The sequence below is a fragment of the Bos taurus genome, chromosome 19 (genome assembly GCF_002263795.3).
Source record: "Bos taurus isolate L1 Dominette 01449 registration number 42190680 breed Hereford chromosome 19, ARS-UCD2.0, whole genome shotgun sequence".
In the NCBI taxonomy this organism is placed as follows: Eukaryota; Metazoa; Chordata; class Mammalia; order Artiodactyla; family Bovidae; genus Bos; species Bos taurus.
Window position 1 is genome coordinate 50,425,176 of NC_037346.1, and position 19,679 is coordinate 50,444,854.

Consider the following 19,679-nt stretch of genomic DNA (forward strand, 5'->3'; position numbering starts at 1 on the left):
CAGGGTGTATGGGCCAGTGTCACGCTCAGTGGGATGAAGGGAAGCCTCTTTGAAGGGCTCTAACTTTTATGTATGTTTTTGTAACTGCATGTCCCTCCCAGGCCTGCTGGTCCAGGGACTTCCCGGGATTGGGGCATAAGCCTCACCCCCCTGGCACTGGTTCCCACTCAGCCCTCCACAAATGTTTGTTGAATAAACTAGAGTTGATTTGGGAAAGAATTCACACTGTTAGAACAAAGTACTTTAAACAAATCTATAAATAACAACACAAAATCAACCAACCAACACAAAAATGGACTTCTCCTACACCCCAAATTCCCTTGCTAAGGATGCCTCTCACCTTACAGGTGAGGATGGTGTGGGGAGCAGGTTTGAATACCCCAAGTCATCTGGCACTCTGGCAGTTTCCAAGGGTGCTCCCCCAGGCCCCAGATTAGCCAGGCCAGTCCCCCAGGAAGGTCTGAGTCGGCTCAGGGACTCACGTCCGGTATCCCCAGCTCCTGTGCCTGCACCCCACCAATGACTTTCCTGCCACAACTCTGGGTGATGCCAGGGAGCTCGTCACACTTGCACAGGACTTGCCTTCCAAGGTAAACACCCGACTGGGCCCCACCGGGGGAAGGACACCCACTCTGCGCTCAGAGGCATTAGAACAAGGGGGAACTTACTCTTTGGGGACCAGGGAGAAGCGCAGGCTGGTAAGCCAGTGCCGGAGGCAGGGGGACAGCAGCAGGATGGGTGCTTAACTGAAGGAAGCGAGCAGGCGGTGCCTCAGTCAGGGCCACCAAGGGATGGGGTCACCAACCCCCTCATGGCACTGCGCATCCTGTACATAAACCACAGTGCTTGTGAGCACACCAGAGGACTCCCTCTCGGGATACCATCCCCGGAGACTTACTTTCTGTTTACCTCTTATTTCACTTCTATGCACAGTACATCATGCGAATTGCCCGGCTGGATGAAGCACAAGCTGGAATCAAGACTGTTGGAAGAAATACCAACAACCTCATAGATGCAGACGATACCACTCTAAATGGCAGAAAGTGAAGAGGAACCAAAGAGCCTCCTGATGAAGGTGAAAGAGGAGAGTGAAAAAGCTGGCTTAAAACTCAACATTCATAAAACTAAGACCATAGCATCTGATCCCATCACTTCAGGGCAAAGAAAGGGAAAAAATGGAAGCAATGACAGATTTTCTGTTCTTGGGCTCCAAATTCACTGTGGGTGGTGACTGCTGCCATGAAATTAAAAGACACTTGCTTCTTTCAGAAGGAAGGAAAGCTATGCCCAACCTACACAGCATGTTCAAAAGCAGAGACATCACTTGCTGACAAAGTTCCATATAGTCAAAGCTATGGTTTTTTCAGTAGTCATGGACAGATGTGAGAGTTGGACCATAAAAAGCTGAGTGCTGAAGAATTGATGCTTTTGAATGGTGGTGCTGGAGAAGACTCTTGAGAATCCCTTGGACAGCAAGGAGATCAAACCAGCCAATCCTAAAGGAAATCAACCCTGAATATTCACTGGAAGGACTAATGCTGAGCTGAAGCTCTATTCTGTCCGCCACTTGATGAAGAAGAGCTGACTCACTGGAAAAGACCCTGATGCTGGGAAAGATTGAAGTCAAAAGGAGGAGGCAGCAGAGGATGGGGTGGTTGGACAGCATCACTGACTCAATGGACACAAATCTGAGCGAACTCTGGGAGAGAGTGAAGGACGGGGTGCCTGGCATGCTGCTGCCCATGGGGGTCACAGAGCCAGACACAACTTAGACCCAAACAACAACAGCTTTTGTAAATGCTAGGCAATGAACAGGTTGTCATGATAAGGGGGAAACAGTGCTCTAATGTTTAAATCACCTAGTGAGCCCTTCCCCTTCCAGGCAGAGCTGCCTCCCGCTGACTACTGTGGCCACTGAATCTCCATTCCTGTTGCCCCATCAGCAAGGTGACCTAAGGTACACTGACAGGGCTCGTCCCCAGAGGGGAGAGGAGAGCGTCCAGTTGGCGGTGGCCTGCGCGCCAGGGTCTGGGCAGCCCGGAGGCATCAGGGACCCTGGAGGGAGCTGTGGGGACCACATGGTTCAGCCAGACTGGCGGAGCCCTCCTCCTCCCTGACTCTGAGGGGCCACTGCAGGAGTTAGACCCTCAGGACGAGTTACTCAATGCACGGCGGGGGCCGGGCCAGAGCCAGACCTACCTCATGATCCCTGAAGCAGCAACAAGCACCCCAGTTATAAGCACTTCCATAAGTAAAATGTTATACTATGTTGAAGAAAATAAAAGAACGTTCAGATAAAGGGAAAGGCATATCTGGGTGTTGGTTGAGGAAGGATGAATACTGAAAATGTGATTCTTTCAAAAAATGAAGTGTAAAGACAAATAATTCCCAAGAGCACTGAAGGCTAGGGCAGCTGGGGAGAAAATAACCCGATGTTGGAGGAATGCAGCCATTTCAGAAAGCAAACATCATGCTTCCGGGTGACTCCATCAGAAAGAGAAATACTAATGGGTGAAGAATTTTAGTCTTACATTTTAAAACTTAAAAGTTTCTAAAGCACGGACATTCCCTGGTACTCTAAAGGTATGGATTTTAAACTTTCACTGCCGTGCCCTGGGTCCAATCCCTAGTTGAGGAATTGAGATCCCAACAAGCCACGTGGCACGGCCAGCTTGGCTGAAAACATTCTGGACCTGAGAATGAAAAGACTGTGACGTGAATGCTGACATCTGGACTGCAAGGAGCCCTAGGGAGATCACTGAAAAGAAAGAGGAAGGATGTGCATTTCTTGAAGTTTAGAAAAAAGAAGAAAAGAAAATGCAAGATTTTGGTTGGAAAGGGGATATAGGCACTAGGGTGAGGAAGTAAGTAAAACACTCCCCTCCCCTAACCAAGGGCTTCCCAGGCGGCTCAGTGGTAGAGAAGCTGCCTGACAAAGCAGGAGATGTGGGAGGCACGGTCTCAATGCCTGGGTCAGGACGATCTGCTGGCCGAGGACATGGCAACCCACTCCAGTATTCTTGCCTGGAGAATCCCATGGACAGAAGAGCCTGGTGGGCTGCAGTCCACGGGGTTGCAAAACACCAGACAGGACTCAGCAACTGAGCCCAGCACAGCACTCCTAACCAGAGACAAGAGGAAAAGTTTAAATCTTCCCCACAAGGATGATGTACATAGGAATGAGCACAAGCGGATTCTTCCTCAGCTGCTCTGGAAATAAGGCGACACTGGACCAGGGCTTTCGAAATATCGAGGAAACAAGAAGCCATGATTCTGGGGCTGTGAACCCAGCCTCAAAGCTCACAAACACAAAGCCCTGTTTAAACACACTCTTAGGCCCATGAGCCCTTGGAGGGTCTGCACTCCGAGACCTGCCCTTCAGTGGGGGTGCCGAGTGTCTGAGATGCCAGCAGACATGTGTTCATGAATGTGGCCACATGCCTCGGGGAAGCTGCTCAACCAGAAAGAGAGAATACAAGTCTACACATGTCAGCATAGGATGGGTGAGGGCTGGTCCACAAGGCTCCCACCCACACCAGCACTGTCTCTGCCCACCTGCGGAGGATTTGCCCAGCCTGGGTCCACAGCCTATGGGACCTCTCCCCTAGTGGCCACAGATACCTCTTTGCCCCTTACTCTGCTCTACACCCTGCCAGCAGGTCACTTTAGGTTCTAGTGGAAGGGGACAGTCCACATGGCACTCAGTTGGCACTGCGGACCTCTGGGCTTCCTCACCCCACCTCCAAACTACCGATAACTGTGGGGTCTCCCTTCTCCATACACCTTCGAGGCTTCTGCTCCCCCATGGAAGGACCTTCAGACGCACTGTCCCCACCCCACTCCTGCCTTCCAGGGGGCTTTATTGGAAGTGCAGGTCTGATGAGGGACGTCCTACACTGAACAGAAACAAACTCTTTCTCCTGCCCCCAACCCCTGCCACAGCATCCCTGCTGGGTCTCTCTCTCCCAGGCTCTCTCCTCGGGGGTGCGGGGACAGAGCCAGGCCCAGGCCCTGCATGTGCCCCTTTTTCTCTGGTCACCCTTGGCTCATGACTCCGCTGCCCCAGGTGTGAGCTCCCAGGACACATGCTGCCCACAGCTGAGGCTGCACACCTGGCCCTCTGCCACAAGGAAGTTGGAGCTGGGAGGGTGTATGCAGGCAGGCTAGGCAGCGGGAAGACGACAGCAGCCTTCCTCCTGGTCTGCAGGAAATCTTGGCGCTGCTGCCGAGAACCTGGAAACTAGCGAGGCTGGACATGGACCAAGGACTCAGTTCAAGTCAGCAGCAGCCGCTTGCCTCCAGCAATTTGAATAAAACAGAGCCTGGAGTCGAACAAAGAGTTGAAACACCTCTGTCCTTCCCCGCCCTTGTGACTCTCACACATTGCCCTTATTCCCCACTTTCAGAGTCTCAAAGAGAGACTTCTACCTTAGTGATTTTTATAAGAACCGAAAGCATTTGTACAAGAGAAACATACACACCCCTGCAAGGACACTCCCGGGTTCCAGCACTTCTCTGAGGTCAGCACCTATTGGACTCCACCCTCTGGGAATGAGGGCACTCAGGTATGCCCCAGGGACACCTGTTTTGGCCACAGAGTGTCTCTATACCCAGCCTGCTAGGACCCTCCCTGGGGAGGGAACCAGGAAGAGGGGCTCCTTCTGCTCAAGGGCTAATGAAGGACAATTTATAGTTTAAACTCTTTACCACTTGCTCCTACTCACTCTCATTCCTTATCCCTGCCTGTGTCCCCAGCATGACTTCTATCTAGGTGGACCCAACTTGCATTTCTGAAAGATGGAAACAGGCTCTGAGGATTCTCAGTGGGCAGGGCTTGGCCCAGTGTCTGTGTGGGGGTAATACACAGCAGGGGACAGGCAGGTCCCCAGATAAACGCAGCGGGGTGAACACACCCGGCTCCCCAAAGGAAGATCTGTTCAGACAGAGCTTGAAAGGGGAGAACTCAGGAACTGGCTCTCCTGGAAAACTGCCACCTACCATTTTCTTTAGAATGATTATCTAATGCCCTGCGTCTAATAAAAATATAATAAGGAATTCACTGTCAAGAAAATCATCTTTTCCCTTGAACTCAGGGCAGTTCCTGAAATTCAAGTTCACTTCACTTGCTCAGTCATGTCCGACTCTTTGCGACTCCATGAACCGCAGTACGCTAGGCCTCCCTGTCCATCACCAAGTTCCGGAGTCCACCCAAACCCATGTCCACTGTGTCGGTGATGCCATCCAAGCATCTCATCCTCTGTTGTCCCCTTCTCCTCCTGCCCTCAATCTTTCCCAGCATCAGGGTCTTTCCAAATGAGTCAGCTCTCCACGTCAGGTGGCCAAAGTATTGGAGTTTCAGCTTCAACATCAGTCCCTCCAATGAACACCCAGGACTGGTCTCCTTTAGGATGGACTGGTTGGGTCTCCTTGATGTCCAAGGGACTTTCAAGAGTCTTCTCCAACACCACAGTTCAAAAGTATCAATTCTTCTGCACTCAGCTTTCTTTATAGTCCAACTCTCCCATCCATACATGACTACTGGAAAAACCATAGCCTTGACTAGTCAGACCTATCTTGGCAAAGTAATGTCTCTGCTTTTATGGGAAACTCAAGTGACTTCCCATAACTTGAGGTTTCCTTCCTGAATACAGGACCTGGCTATCAGACCTGAGGTGCATGGATTCTGAATCCTTCCCACCTCCTCTTTTCCTGGCTCCGCCCTGGAATCATCATTCGGGTTGAATGCAGCCACTCAGACCTGCGCACAGACAGCCTGCAGCTTCAGGCGTGGAGGAGCCGGTTACCCGGTCCAGGTGAGAGCTGGAGGGGTGGTGGCCGTGGCTCCTGGTGTAGGATTGCACTCAAATAGGGGCTGGGTTGATGGAGATGGAGCGCTGAGCTCCCAGGCTCTGTGCTCTGCCTTTCCACTGAAGGAGGGAAAAAGACAAAGGCTTCCTGACCTGGTGGGGAACTGAGTCTCTGAGGGGCAGCTCCAGGCTTGACTCTGCCCTTGTCAGGAGGGGCAGAGAGTTGGCGTCTTGAGCTCCCGCCTGTCCACCCATCCGCACAAAACCTGCGTCCCGGACCACACCTGGGAACACCGGGACACCTGCTGTCCCGGACCACATCTGGCGTGAAACACTTTCACGTCCAGGCCAACACTGCGACTCTCATACTTGTGCACACATACTCACTTTCATGCACATACGCACTTGTGTGCACTCACAAGGGGCACACACGCACACTCAGCCCATTAACTCACAAACACTCATTAAAACAGAGGAAACCTGGAGAGGGGCACTCCACTGACTCGTTCTATGCTCTCCTTTCATTTTTGGTTAAGCTGCAGCAGCAATCTAAATTCAATTCACCACGCACTACTGGTGAATGATCTGCAATTTGAAAGCCAGTTTCCACTCCCAGTGCCTGGGGAGCCAGAGCCCCTGGGAGGCCCTCATCCCCTGGAACTAAATAGTGAAGGTGGTGGGGAGGTACAGGCCCCCACCTGCCCGCTGAGGGTGCAACCAGCAGGTGCAAGGACAGGGAGGATTCTCAGAGGAAGAGCATTGTGAAAGAGAGTGAGAAGTAGCCCAGCTGATGGGCTGGCAGGTACTGATGGCCCGTGAGAGCAACAGTGGTTTACAGACTCAGCCCCCAGGCTTGCAGGAACTTATTACTGCCCAGTAGGATCCCTCCTAGCCATAGTAGCAAGGACAGGACACAGCAAAGGCTCCCTGGACTGGGGCATCCCTTCCCTCTGAGCCAGGGTTGGGGCTCCATTTCAGTGTCTCCTGAAGGTGGTTGGTCGCCTCCCTCCACACTGCTGGTGAAAGGCCTGCCTGGACAGCAGGGTGCTCACCCTCCCATGTAAATATCCAGGTACATACACATTACCACTGAGCCTTTGTGTGGGAAACCTGGTCCAGCTTCTCCTGGTGCTGCAGGAATGGAGATCCCTGCTGACCGAGAACCCCTGTGCCCCTGGTCAGCTGATAAGCCTCAAAGCCACATACCTGCTGCCTCAGTTTCCCCAAGGTCCTGTGGCAGGACAAAGTGCTGGCAACGGCATGCACTTTTCAAGGTGTTCCACTGACTCCCAAATGTGATCAGGTCCCCAGTGACAGCACAAATCCCAGCTGTGTGCCCCAGCTTAACACATGGAGATACCAGCAGCTGTGACAGTGATCTGAGAGAATGGTGAATTGTTGCCTCACTTTTCCCAACTCCAGAAACCTCAGGGCCCCTCCAGCTCTTGCCCCATCATGCAGTCTTCCTGTAGCACCCCCCACCCTCTGCCTTCTCACCCCGCTCTTCCCCTGTTGTGCCCTGGCCTCTCTCTCTCCCATTTTCCTGTCCTTTGCAGCATCAGAGACAAGAGGAGAGACTCAGGCCAGAGGAGTGGAAATGCCAGACTTAAAAACCCATCTGAATTTCAGATAACGAATCACTTTGAAATGTAAATATGTGGCAAATATTGCATAAAATATACCTATATTTAAAAATAAGACAGCAGTGGAACCCCAGACTGATAAGGGCGGCAAAGGTGCCTGAGGACATGGGGAGCTCCCCGCATCCCCAGTCCAGCTCCTCCACCCCAGACCAGCTCCCATCCCCATTCCAGCTCATCCATGCTAGACCAGCCCCTCCTTCCCAGTCCAGCTCATCCATCCCCATTCCAGCTCTTTGCAGACACCCCTTCCGAATTCTATAAGGTGGAAAAGTCTGTGTCTCCATTGTACAGATTTGGTTTAGTTGAGACTGCTCTATGGTTTCAAGGATCTACCCCAACCTGGAGTTCTTCCCAGCGCCTAGGCTGTATCATCTGATTATGAGGAGTCAGGCCCACGGTGGTTGGAGTTTGGGGGCAGAGACTGGTGGGAAGGGACCCTGGCATTTCCTTGTCCAGATTCTGGAACCCTCCAGGGGCTTTCCTGGTGAGGAGAACCTCAGGGAGCGCATGAAGTTGGACTGAGAGGCTCGTGTGTGTGAGGGCAGAGCCCCGCCATGGCCTAGGGAAGGCTCAGGGAAGACTGGAGTTTTGGGGGCAGCGGAAGAGCGGCAGGGAGTCCCAGCCAGTGCCCGTCTGGGAACCCACACCTTCAGCAACCTTGGACAACATGACAGAAGATGGCCAGGGCTCACCTGTGCACAGGCCATACTCCCTCAGGAGGACTCCAAGTGGTGGTAGAAAGTCTGTGACACTTCCTGCTTTCATAGTCTTCTGGTCCTTTCATTTTTGTGAGAACATACCTATAAATAGCACATCTAGTGACTACAAATGGGTATTTAAGGTGAAGCTAAAACATATACTAATGTTTAAAAAATGAGTCAGTGTAAAATAATTTTTAGGACATAGGGTTATATGAAAAGTGAAAGTGTTAGTCGCTCTGTCGTGTCTGACTCTTTGTGACCCCATGAACTGTAACCCACCAGGCTCTTGCATCCATGGGATTCTCTAGGCAAGCTGCTGAAGTGGGTTGCCATGCCCTCCTCCAAGGGATCATCCCGACCCAGGGGTCAAACCCACGTCTCCCTCATTGCAGGCAGATTCTTTACTGTCTGAACCACCAGAGGAGCCCACCAATACTGGAATGGGTAGCCTATCCCTTCTCCAGGGGTCTTCCCAACCCAGGAATTGAACCGGGGTCTCCTGCATTGCAGGCGAATTCTTTACCAGCTGAGCTACCAGGGAAGAACTAATTTTTAGGACATAGGTGCCGGGGTCCTGCCCCGGCTGATCCAGGGTATTCGAAGTGGGGACGGCGTCGGCGACCTATTTATTTAAATATTTTATCAAAGATATACAGAGTAATAGGATGAGGATAGCTCACTAGGAAAATTCAGTGGAGAAAAGAGGCTGAGTAGCTTGGTTTACGCCGGAGACCAATAAAACTTCAAGACAAGAAGTTTGCACCACTTACGTAGGCCCCAGGCATCCTTCCGTTCTCCCGAAGGAGAGGAGACACTGAGGCCTCCCCAGTCGGATCTTAGAAGCCCAGGCATAATTAGTAAGCATGGCGGGTTCCGCGCTCCAGATGGAGACTCAACCAGAGTGAGAGAGAGAGCGACATGGGGAGACCAGTATTTCGAGAAACTGATCCCAATTCTTTATTTTCCAGAGTCTGTTTTTATACACTGAGATGTTATACAAAAGTCACGTGGGGACAGCAGTCGTGACTTTTATCAAAGTCAGGTGCTTCACACAAATGCATACAGAGGTCTTAGGGGTGTTACATCATCTTCTGGCCAGGGGGCCTGCTGACAATTTATGACCCTCTCCTTGTGACAATGGTCAGTCAACCAGGACACTTATTTCTCCAGGGGTGATTATTCTTAAAACAGACGCCACCCAAATAAAGTTACATTCCTATAGGGTGAGGGTGTAGTGGGTTTTAGTTAAGGAAAGAATTTACTTAGCCTAAGGTCTAACGTGATTAATATCAAAGGTTAATACTTATTTCTTCTATATATTCATTAATGTGTGTAAGGGCAGGGGATGTGGAGACTTAGCAACAAACATTGGCTCAACAAATGAAAAACCCTTCACCAATACAATTTCTAATCAGCCCATTATACTTATACTAATAGTTTTCTAACTTTTCTAAGGAACCTGTTTTTAGAAGGTTTAAAGCATCTCGTGCCTCTCACGGCTGGGAGGCTGTGAGCAATCACATGTGGCCAGACAAGCCTGTCAGGCAGGCTAGAGAACCTTCAGAGGAGTTTGTAGGTTAAAACACTCTTATCACGCCCAGGAATTATTATTAACTGGAGCTCTAAGTTAACTCCTTCTCTGAAAGAGGTGGTGGGGGACAGCCCCCCATAAAGTCAGAGATGTAGGTGAGAGCACAAAGTAGTAAAGTAGGCAGGCTCTGGTTATGGGGGTAGATGCTTGAGGATTTCCAGGGGGACTCCTGAGGCTCGATCCCGCCTTTGCGTATGTCGAGCCTCCTTCCTCATGACCTTTGTCACGGGCAGAGTACCTCACTCTGGCCCCCAACACATAGGGATATGTAGTGTTGTGAAAAGTACAGAGGTTAGGGTGGGGAGGCTGGTGAGACAGGCTCTCTGGGGTGTTTCCCTGGAAGGTAGACAAAATATGATATATTGAGAGCAGAGGGTGGTTTGGTGAGCCTGACGTAGGCTCAGGAGACCCCACACACCTTTCCCAGGGGGCCACGCCCTCGCCGCTGGAAGACACCATCCGCCCTCCTACCCGACCTCTGGACTTCAGCCTGCTTCGTCCCTTTTGCTTTCCTTTTACTTATCACACACACGCTCCCTCCCAGAGTCCAGTTGGGTAGGTCAGCGTGTGTTGCAAAAACACCGTTTTGCTGAGGTCACCCCCTCTCCATGTCACCTGGTCCAGGTGCAGACCAAGGTTGACCTTCGACTCATTCAGCTCTGCCGGGCCCCTGCCCAGAGCTCACTGGAGGGGACTGACCGCACCCTTCGTGTGGCATCGGCCCTGCAGGGAATTCTGAGCAGGTCTGCAGGGACTGAGCACCTATTGTAGGCAGAGCATGTGAGGGCCCTAGGGGCCCTCCCCCCAGCACTGTGTGTGTGTGTGTGTGTGTGTCTGTGTGTGTCTGTGTGTGTGTCTGGGTGTCTGTGTGTGCGTCTGTGTGTGTGTTTGTGTGTGCATCTGTGTGTGTGTGTCTGTGTGTGTGTGCGTCTGTGTGTGTGTGCGTCTGTGTGTGTGTGTGTCTATGTGTGTGTCTGTCTATGTGTGTGTCTGTGTGTGTCTGTGTGTGTGTATCTCTGTGTGTGTCTGTGTGTGTGTCTGTCGGTGTGTCTGTGTGTGTGTTTCTGTGTGTGTGTGTGTGTGTCTGTGTCTGTGTCTGTGTCTATGTGTCTGTGTGTGCTGTGTAGTGACAGGGTGCTCTCCCAGGGAGTGGGAGTAGGATCCTGGAAGCTTCTGAAGAGGGGGTGGCTTTGCCAGCCTAGCTTGTCCTGGCTCCACATGGAGTGAGACCCTGCGTGGTTCAGGACTGTGAATGAACCCACTCATTCATTTACTTTCAATCAATGTCCTGGTGGCTCAGAGAATCTGCCTCCAAGGCGGGAGACTCAGGTTTGATCTCTGGGTTGGGAAAATCCCCTGGAGAAGGGAAGGGCAACCTACTCCAGTATTCTTACCTGGAAAATCCCATGGACAGAGGACCCTGGCGGACTACAGTCCATGGGGTCACAAACAGTCAAACAGGACTGAGTGATTTTCACTTTCACTCAGCATCCCAGAAAGAGTATTAGGAACTTGAAACACGACTCCTAAATTTATGGGAAGGATGAAAGCTGGACAATGGTCAGGAAAACGTGATGAGGAAAGGTTTTGAGGAGTGAGTTTCCCTCTGGATACTGTAGACCCCTGGCTGTCTCCCTCCCAGAGATACCACAGCTGCCCTTCCCACTAAGTCTCCTGGTCACACTGGGCATTTGGTGATGATGCCAGGTCACCAGCAGGAGGCTCCCCCTCTCACACGTGAGGGATCACTGCTCTCAGAGCACAGGCTTAGGTGGCATTCTTCCTTTGGGTCCCTGGGGGGTTAGCCCTCCATGTGACCCTGAGGACACCTGCCTGCTCCAGCCTTGGGGCCAGTGGGCATGGGGCCTGGGAATGTATTTTCAGCCTGGGGAGACTTGGCCTGCCTCCCCATCGATAGGACACACAGGCCCACGTTCAATGGGGAACAGGGGGGCAAAGGCTGTTCTGAGGTCAGTGGAAGCAGCAGAGTGGCTGGGATCCGAGGGGAGATCTTGAGGAGACTGGAAAGGCTGGGGGTCCTGCCCAAGGCTTCCTCCAGGACGGGTCAGTGGCCAGAGATGAGCACACAAGATCAATCTCCTGCCTGCTCAGGCAGGCTCAGGGGAGGACATCCCTGGGCAAGGGTCTCCCTCAGGCAGCCCCAAGGGCTCTGGCTAGGAGGCCAGGAGTCACTGTCGACCACCAGCAAGGATGCCTTATGGGTCACTGGGCACCATTCTGTGTATGAGAACCTTCCAATTTAAGAGAAGTTATTTTATAAAAAATACTCAGGAAAAGAATTGAACAGATCCAAGTTTCCAGGAAAAGCCCCAGCACAGGAAGTTGCAACACCTCTTTCAAGAACATTCCATCACATGGGGTGCTCAGCAGCAAGTAATAGTGATGAGCTGTCTATGCCCCATCCTGGCAATTGCTGAAAGGCAGCTACTGGGTTGCGTCCACCTGTGAAATCTCAGCCTCCTTTGTATTATGCTGAGCAGGTTGGGGCAGGATCAGGGCAGCTGTCTCTCTTCACTCAATCACCAAACTCTTGTTAAAAAAAAAAAAAAAGTCATTGATTAAAACCGTGTTAATGTTCTTGTGAGAAACAAATGTCCAAGGAAAGATAAACAGCCATAGAGAGAACCTGCCTTCCCGGGGTGAAAACGCATGATGGACAGCATAGTGGCCTGTACCCTGTGGCTGGCAGAGCCTGAATGGCCCCACGTGGTGGGGGTGCCTTGGCCAGGGCGACAGGGTGCTTCACTCTTCAGTGCCTCAGGCACCACTTGTCCTCCTGGAAAGGAGCAACATTAGATCTGTGACATGCCACTTGCAAACAGACCTTGAGGAATATTCAAGATTTGAGCATAAAAATAGACAAAATTTGACCGTGATGGATATTCCACCATCTGGGAAGCCTTTTAAAAAGGATTCTCTACACAAACAAACAAAAACTAATTTAAAACAAAACCCTGGAGCTTTGAAGGAAAAGACAGACAGGACGACATAAACACGTGGAGTCCTTATTCCAAAGACGATCTGGGGAGAAATGATGATGGAAAAGTACCTCTCCTGGAAGGCAGTTTGTTTCTTTAAGGGGTTAAAGTTTTATAAACCTGTAAGGAGAAGACAGAAACTCCCAGGAAGAGGAGCAAAGGGTTTGCAAAGGCAGTGACAATGTGGAAATCTGAAGGGCCAGAAACAGGATGAGCTGGTCAGCCCTCCACAGCACCAGGTGTCACCAGGAAGAGGCGGAGCTAGAAGCCAAGGGGACAGGGCAGCTCACAAGCTAAGACAAAGGGAATCCTTGCAGCCACTGAAGTCAAGCTTTCAGGATCGGGGGAGGCAGACCTCACCAGCAGCACACTACAAAGTGAGAACCAGACACAGAGAAGTGGACAGAACGTGACCCCAGAACACTCCCTCCAGTGTTGGGGTTTGTGCCTGATTATTCTAGTGAGGGGAAAGCTGGGGTCTGGGGAAAGAGGGAGGGGCCAGTGTGAGTGTCCTGGGGCAGCCGTGACCAAGAACCACAAACAAGGAATCAAAAGAAGCAAAGTTTGCCCTCCTCCAGTCTGGAGCCGGAAGTCCAAAATCAAGGTGTCAGCACAGCTGCAGGGAAATATCCTTCCTTGTCTCTTCCAGCTTCTGGCGGCTCTGGCGTCCCTTGGCTTATGGCCACATCCCTCCAGTCTGTGCCTCTGTGAGCTCTGGGCCTCTCCCTTGTCTGTTTCTGACAAATTTCTCTCTTTTTACAAGAAAGCCAGACACATTACATTGGGTCCACGCTGCCCTAAAACGACCTTCTCTTTATTTATGGCTGCAAAGGCTGTATTTCCAAGTAAGGTCACCTTCACAGATTCTGGGTGGACACGTGTTTTGGGGCCACCTTTCACCCTTCCCTGATGGATCAGTGGTAAAGAAAGTGCCTGCCAATGCAGGAAAGGTGAGTTTGATCCCTGAGTCTGGAAGATCCCCTAGAGAAGGAAATGGCAACCCACTCCAATATTCTTGCAAGGGAAATCCCACTGGTCGGCTCCAGAACATGGGGTTGCAAAGAGTCAGACATGGCTTAGCGACTAAAGAGCAACATTCAGCCTAGTACATACAGTACAGAGGGCGAGAAGAGAGAGACAGTAGTGGGCTATCTAACCTGATTCCACATATGTAAAATCACATACCTGTGTGTGCACAGAACTCGTGTCTCTCAGGTAACATCAATCTTTATCAACGACAAATGTTGTACTTAAGTGAGAAAAGAAGACTGTCCTTCTGACGGTAAATTAGGAATAGAAGCAAGTTTATAAAATCAAGGGAAGCCAGACAGCAGGACCGATCACAGGGGTCTGGGGGCTGAGACTGTCCCTCGCCATGTCATTCTCCTTGTTTGACCCAGAATCTCCTGGATTCAGGACTGGGGCTGGTCACCAATGGCCCTCAGCTCCTGGAAGCGATTACATCCACATTTTCCTTTGCTCCTGGCCCTTTTGCCCAGTTCCCTGCAAAGTGGATAAAAGAACTCAGAGACATGGAATTCAAAACCAAAGGGTTCCAACTCCATGGCATTCTGGAAAAGGCAAAACTCTGGACACAGTAAAAAGATCGATGGTTGTAAGGAGTTGGTGGGAAGGATGGATGAATGGATGGAACACAGAGGATTTTTCAGACAGTGAAGCTACTTTTTGTTGTTCAGTCGCTAAGTCACATCCCATTCTTTGTAACTCCATGGATTGTAACCCGCCAGGCTCCTCTGTCCTCCACTATCTCCTGAGTTTGCTCAAATTCATGTCCATTGAGTTGGTGATACTATCTAACCATCTCATCCTCTGTGTAGTACCTAATGGTAGCTACCTGTCATTATGAAAAGTGAAAGTGTTAGTCGCTCAGTCATGTCTGAGTCTGTCCATGGAATTCCCCAGGAAAGGTTACTGGAGTTGGTGCCATTTCCTACTCCAAAGGATCTCCCTGACCCAGGATTGAACCCTCATCTTTTGTGTCTCCTGCATCGGCAGGCAGATTCTTTACCACTGTGCCGCCTGCAAAGCCCAGATGTCAGTTTTACTGGATGCCAAAGCCTGAGATGAGCATTTGTTTCAGAGGAAGTGAAAGTTCAGCTTTCCGGACGGTAGCTCATGAGTTCCACAGGAAGACTCTTTTTGTTGATAAAAGCAAATCTGGAGAGTGGACCAAATGTCCCCAAATGCCAATCCTCAGAATGCAAGAGCCAAAGAGGGGCAAGGAGCATCCAAGGTGGTCTTAGGCTGGTGTCAGGTTCAAGTGGCCACACGAGATTCTGTGTGTCACAACCCGTCTCTACAGGACACGTGCTCAGGGAGTTTTGCATGTTTTATATAAAATTCAAGATAACCCCAGCAATATAAATGGGCTTGTGTCCCAGGGACTTATTTCCTGTCTCATCTGTCTTTCTCATCTGTCTAACAGTGGTCCCACTGCAGACATTATAAAGGTGTCGAGAAGGGTCATGACACAGTTGGGTCAGGGAGGAGCTTGGGGACCCTCGCCCATCCTGGCCAGAGTGCAGCTGCTCTCAGTGGCTTCCCAAGGAGCCTAAGGGAACTCTGACTCATCAGCTTTCCTTCCTCCAGGGAGTGTCCCAAAAACCAGTAAGGAGGACGAGGGACCCCTTAAAACTCATCCATGTCCTGCTGGCCGTGCTGACGTCAGCATCCACTCTCCTCACTCCCAGGATGTTCTGGGTCCTCTTGTTGTTGGCGGCCTTCATGAGTGCTCAGAGTGGAAGTAAGTGGCATGGTCCCAACTCTGCCTGCCCGCGGGGGCGGCGGGGGGACGGGGCGAGGAATGCAGCAGGGGCAAGATGGGTGTGGGAGGAGAGACCTAGATCAGGCCAGGAGGGGCCCAGGCTCCAGGTAGTGCCAGTGACCCCAGGAAGGGCAGTCACTGGATGGCCTGAGGTCCAGCCATGACCCACACGTGTGACTTTCCCCCCACACAGTCTCGGACAACCCCAAGTGCACCAAGGGTGTGGTTTCTGTGTCCAAGGGGCAAGCCAGCCATGATGAGCTGCAGCATCTCCAATGCCTTCTCCCACATCAACATCTCCCTGAGAGCGGACCCCAAGGCACCCTGGAAGCTCATCTGCAGTGCAAAGCCCCCAGGAAACGTCTGCCAGGATGGATGGGAGCTCTGGGTTTGGGAGGGCGAGGCGTATCTAGTAACTGAAGAAGCCCAGGACACCCAGGCAGGACAGTACAAGTGGACTCTGATGGGGCGCCAGAGAAATGTCAGAACCACCACACTGACCATCGTAGGTGAGCAGGGCCAAGTGGGGGGAGGGGATTGACCCCCAAGAGCTTCTCTTTTTGGCGGGCAGGAGTGCGGAGCAACTAGGGAGGAGTGATTCCTGCCCACCTGAGGTGCCCAGAACCACAGGACATAGGCCTGAAGAGGACTTCCACCCTGCCCCACCCACGCCGTGGCTGTGCCCTCTCTGAGCTTCTCAGGGCAGCCCCGGCATGTGTGCCTGCTCACTGTCCCCCTGTGCTCAGGGAGCTGGCACCTCCCTCCCTAAACACCGCCTATCCCCCCACCCCCACCCCTTGCTTTGCTGCAAACTCCCCAAGTCACCGTTGCTTCCTTCCCTTCTTCACCTGTGCATACGCAGTCAGAGTCACCCTGAGCGCTGGGGACAGGAAGCAGGGATCCAGCTTTGCCCCGGACCAGGAACAGGGGGAGAAGCTGAGAAGGCACCCCTCAGCCTAGCGGGCCCTGGGTGGGGAACCCAGTGAGGCCTTCATGATCTCCTGTATCCAGGGCTCGTCTGGCACCTGGGGTGGAGGGGCTGTGTCAGGGTAGGCCCTGGGAAGGCCCCCGCAAACCAGCCCTGTGTCTCTTTGGCAGGGCCGCAATACCTGCTCCTCAAAGCTTCTACGGGCAGGTGTTCCTATCTTCATCCTGGGATACCAGGAGGGGAGCCCCCAGAAAGCCCCCTCGGGTCTTCCCTCCGCAGACACCCTCACCCTCTGTGCCTGGAGCCCTGCCCATCCCATGCACCCATGCCCCTGCCATCTCCCACCCATGAGCTTCTCAACCACAGGTGATGTCCCCCTCGAGGGTGCCCCCAAGGTGGTGGGGGCTCCTGCACAGGTGAACAAAGGAGGGAGGGCCTGGCCCTTCCCATTTATCTCAGGTCTGCAGATGAGCACACCCTGTTCTGATCTTAATCCTGAGCACACTGAGCAAGATGCTGGTAATCTTCCCCATCCTTGCCCTGGGTGTCCTCAGCCTGCTGATCTGCACACTGGCGTGGTGCTGAAGGTGTGTCTCCCTGAACTTCAAGCTCCAGAAGTTAATGGCTGCTGAGCCTGGTCTGTTGGCTGGGGAAGGTTGGGGTCATCTCGGACCAGGCATAGACACTCTACCCCATGGTCTCGTACCCACTGAGACTAGTGAGACAGTGGGGAGCATTTGAGGTCCCAGAGAGCCAGAACCCCTGCCCAAGAGGACCCCAGGCAGCAAATGCAGTCCTAGTCCCAGAATGCAGATGCCCCACCACAGAGAGGCCACGGAGTCCACACCACCCCTAGGACCCTCTAGGGGATGGCATGGGGGCTTCCTGCTTCTTCCAGGAGACCTAGATGTGTGGGTGGGGGATGTTCCCACAGGACGCACTTGTAGGCAAAGCTGTCTGTGCGAGGCTCTCATCCCCCCCATCCTCCCCACTTCCCCAAGTAAGAAGGCTCTGAGCCTGGGGTGGGGAGCTGAGTGCACCGTGCACACTGGACTCTGCAGAGGGGACATGCGGGGAAGAGCAGCTGAGGACTAGGAAGCTTGGCCACTTCCTGGCGTCTTCCTGATGGACGTGCCAGGGAGGGCTCCTTAGCATGTTCTGGGGCCCAAAGAGCAAAAATCTCACGTTCCATAGCACTTGACCTAACGGGACCCTCCCCTCCTCCACCCCACCCAGGCCTGGGCTCCTCCCCAGGGCAGGAGTGCCACGCTTCGGTCACCTGGGAGATGCCCCAGTCTGGGGTCCTCAGCTGATCATGGACACCCTCTTGTCTTTAGAACATGAATAAGAACCAGTTTGAGGGACCTTCTAGGAAGCACTTGAGGAACCAAAATGAGGATATCAGTGGCCTGGGATGATGCATGAAGCCTCCTCCACAAACCCCACAGGGTAGAGCAGCCCCTCTGGACGGGAGGCCGGACAGGTGGCTGCTGGTGGAATCTCTGTCCAACCTCCCTGGTCTTCCCCAGCCCTGGGGCTCCCCACTCTGCCACCTGCCCCACGTGCTGCCCCTTCCTGTTCCCAAACCGCATCCCCAACCATATACGCCAGATGTGTCTACAAGCAAAGCTGTGCAACTCCCTGAGTGTATTCTTTGTTGTTTTTTTGGAGGTGGGCTGGGACGTCTTTTTTTCTTCCTTTTCTCTTTTGTTCCCTTATGATTTGATGACTTTCGTGATGCACTTGAATTGCTTTCTCTTTTGTGTGTGTATACCTATGATAATAGACTTCCGGTTTGTGGTGACCATGAGATTTCGATACAGCAGTCTACATATACGTGCATGAGTGTTTTCAGTTGCTGATCTCTTCTTTCCAGTGCGTTTCGAACGTCCTGCGTGCGTCCTCTCCTCCTCTGCTGATTCCTGGTTTTGACCTCCTGTTTGTGTGCGTGGATGGTGTCCTACTTCTACTGCATGTTTGCCTTTACTGGTGAGCCCTTTTATTTCATCCTTTTCCTGTTTCTCGCTGTGGCCTTTTCTTTTCATTGTAAACAAGTTCCTTTAAAGATAGAGCTGGTTGGTGGTTCATTGAATATGTTCGTAAAAGGAACATATAATGTGAAAAAAAGTTTTTCTAGGAGTGCTACCTTCCGTGCTTTGCAAAACGTCTACATTGCTAATCCTCAAGATGACTACACTAAACCTAGTAGTGAATCATCGAATGAGATGAGAAATACATCCTTAAGTGAAGAAAATAAAAATCTGAAAGAAGCGCTGTGAGTCTTACAAGCTGAAAAGCCCAACGAGGGCTTCTCTGGTGGTCGAGTGGTTAAGAATTCGCCTTGCAATGCAGAGGACACGGGTTCGATCCCTGGTGAGGGAATTAAGATCCCAAGTGCTGTGTGGCAGCTAAGTCTACATGCCACAACTAGAGAGCCCATGAGACCCGACACAGCCAAAAAATAAATACTGAAAAAAAAAAAGTAGTCCAAATACATGCAGAAGGCCAGATATCTGGGAGTCCTCACTCACCATGAAGAATCTCAGATTGGATCAATGCACGGTGCCTGGCGACTGTGTCCTCACAGGAGTGTAACGATCCCAGAACAGCTTCGCTGGCACCCAGACTCCAGGTCTAGAACTGACCATATTTGCATCTTCCAGGTTAAGGAAAGGTTCGTGCCAGAAATGCTGGGTTTGTTCCACCCCCTGGGCCAGGCTCCTCAGACACAGTGGGCACGGCACGCGGGACAGCCATGCTTTGGGGGCCGTGGAAATCTGTTCCATTTTGCCTAAAAGAGACCAAAGGTGTTGATGCTTTGAAAGTCATTCAAAGGTCATTTTAATATTGCTATTATGGTGGGATTGGCTCACATTAAGTCATTCAGCCCCTGCACACCCAAGGCAGGAAACCTAGAAAGAAATAATGTGTCTGGGTCTTTGACTAATTTTAATTTTCAACTTGTTGCTTATCTGTACGTTCAAGGATTTCTCTAAAGGAAGTTTAGCTCTGAGTCCTTGCAGTGCTCTAGAGACACTTCCCCCCAGGCCCTCCTTGCTCCTCCTCAGCCACACTGGCCATCTTGCAGGCCCTCAGAAACCCCAGGCATTCTCTGGCCCTGGGGACCATGCGTGTGCTGATGCCTCTGCTTGGAACCCTGTTCCCAGATATGCCACCTGACCCTCTCTCACCTCCTGTCCTTTACTCCTGTGGCCCCTGAGGTTC

The 19,679-nt window shown here is 51.9% G+C and overlaps 1 protein-coding gene across 1 annotated transcript; it reads left to right on the top strand.

The window, feature by feature from the left end:
- Window positions 1-329: 329 nt before the first annotated feature.
- LOC101903434 (uncharacterized) lies at window positions 330-19,248 on the top strand. Its single transcript, XM_024981159.2, is given in 9 exon segments — window positions 330-347; window positions 498-590; window positions 1,944-2,081; window positions 2,137-2,251; window positions 3,609-3,659; window positions 5,686-5,813; window positions 15,352-15,505; window positions 15,720-15,763; window positions 15,765-19,248. Coding segments are annotated over 9 exon segments (1,044 nt in total). The 3' UTR covers window positions 16,068-19,248.
- Window positions 19,249-19,679: the final 431 nt, after the last annotated feature.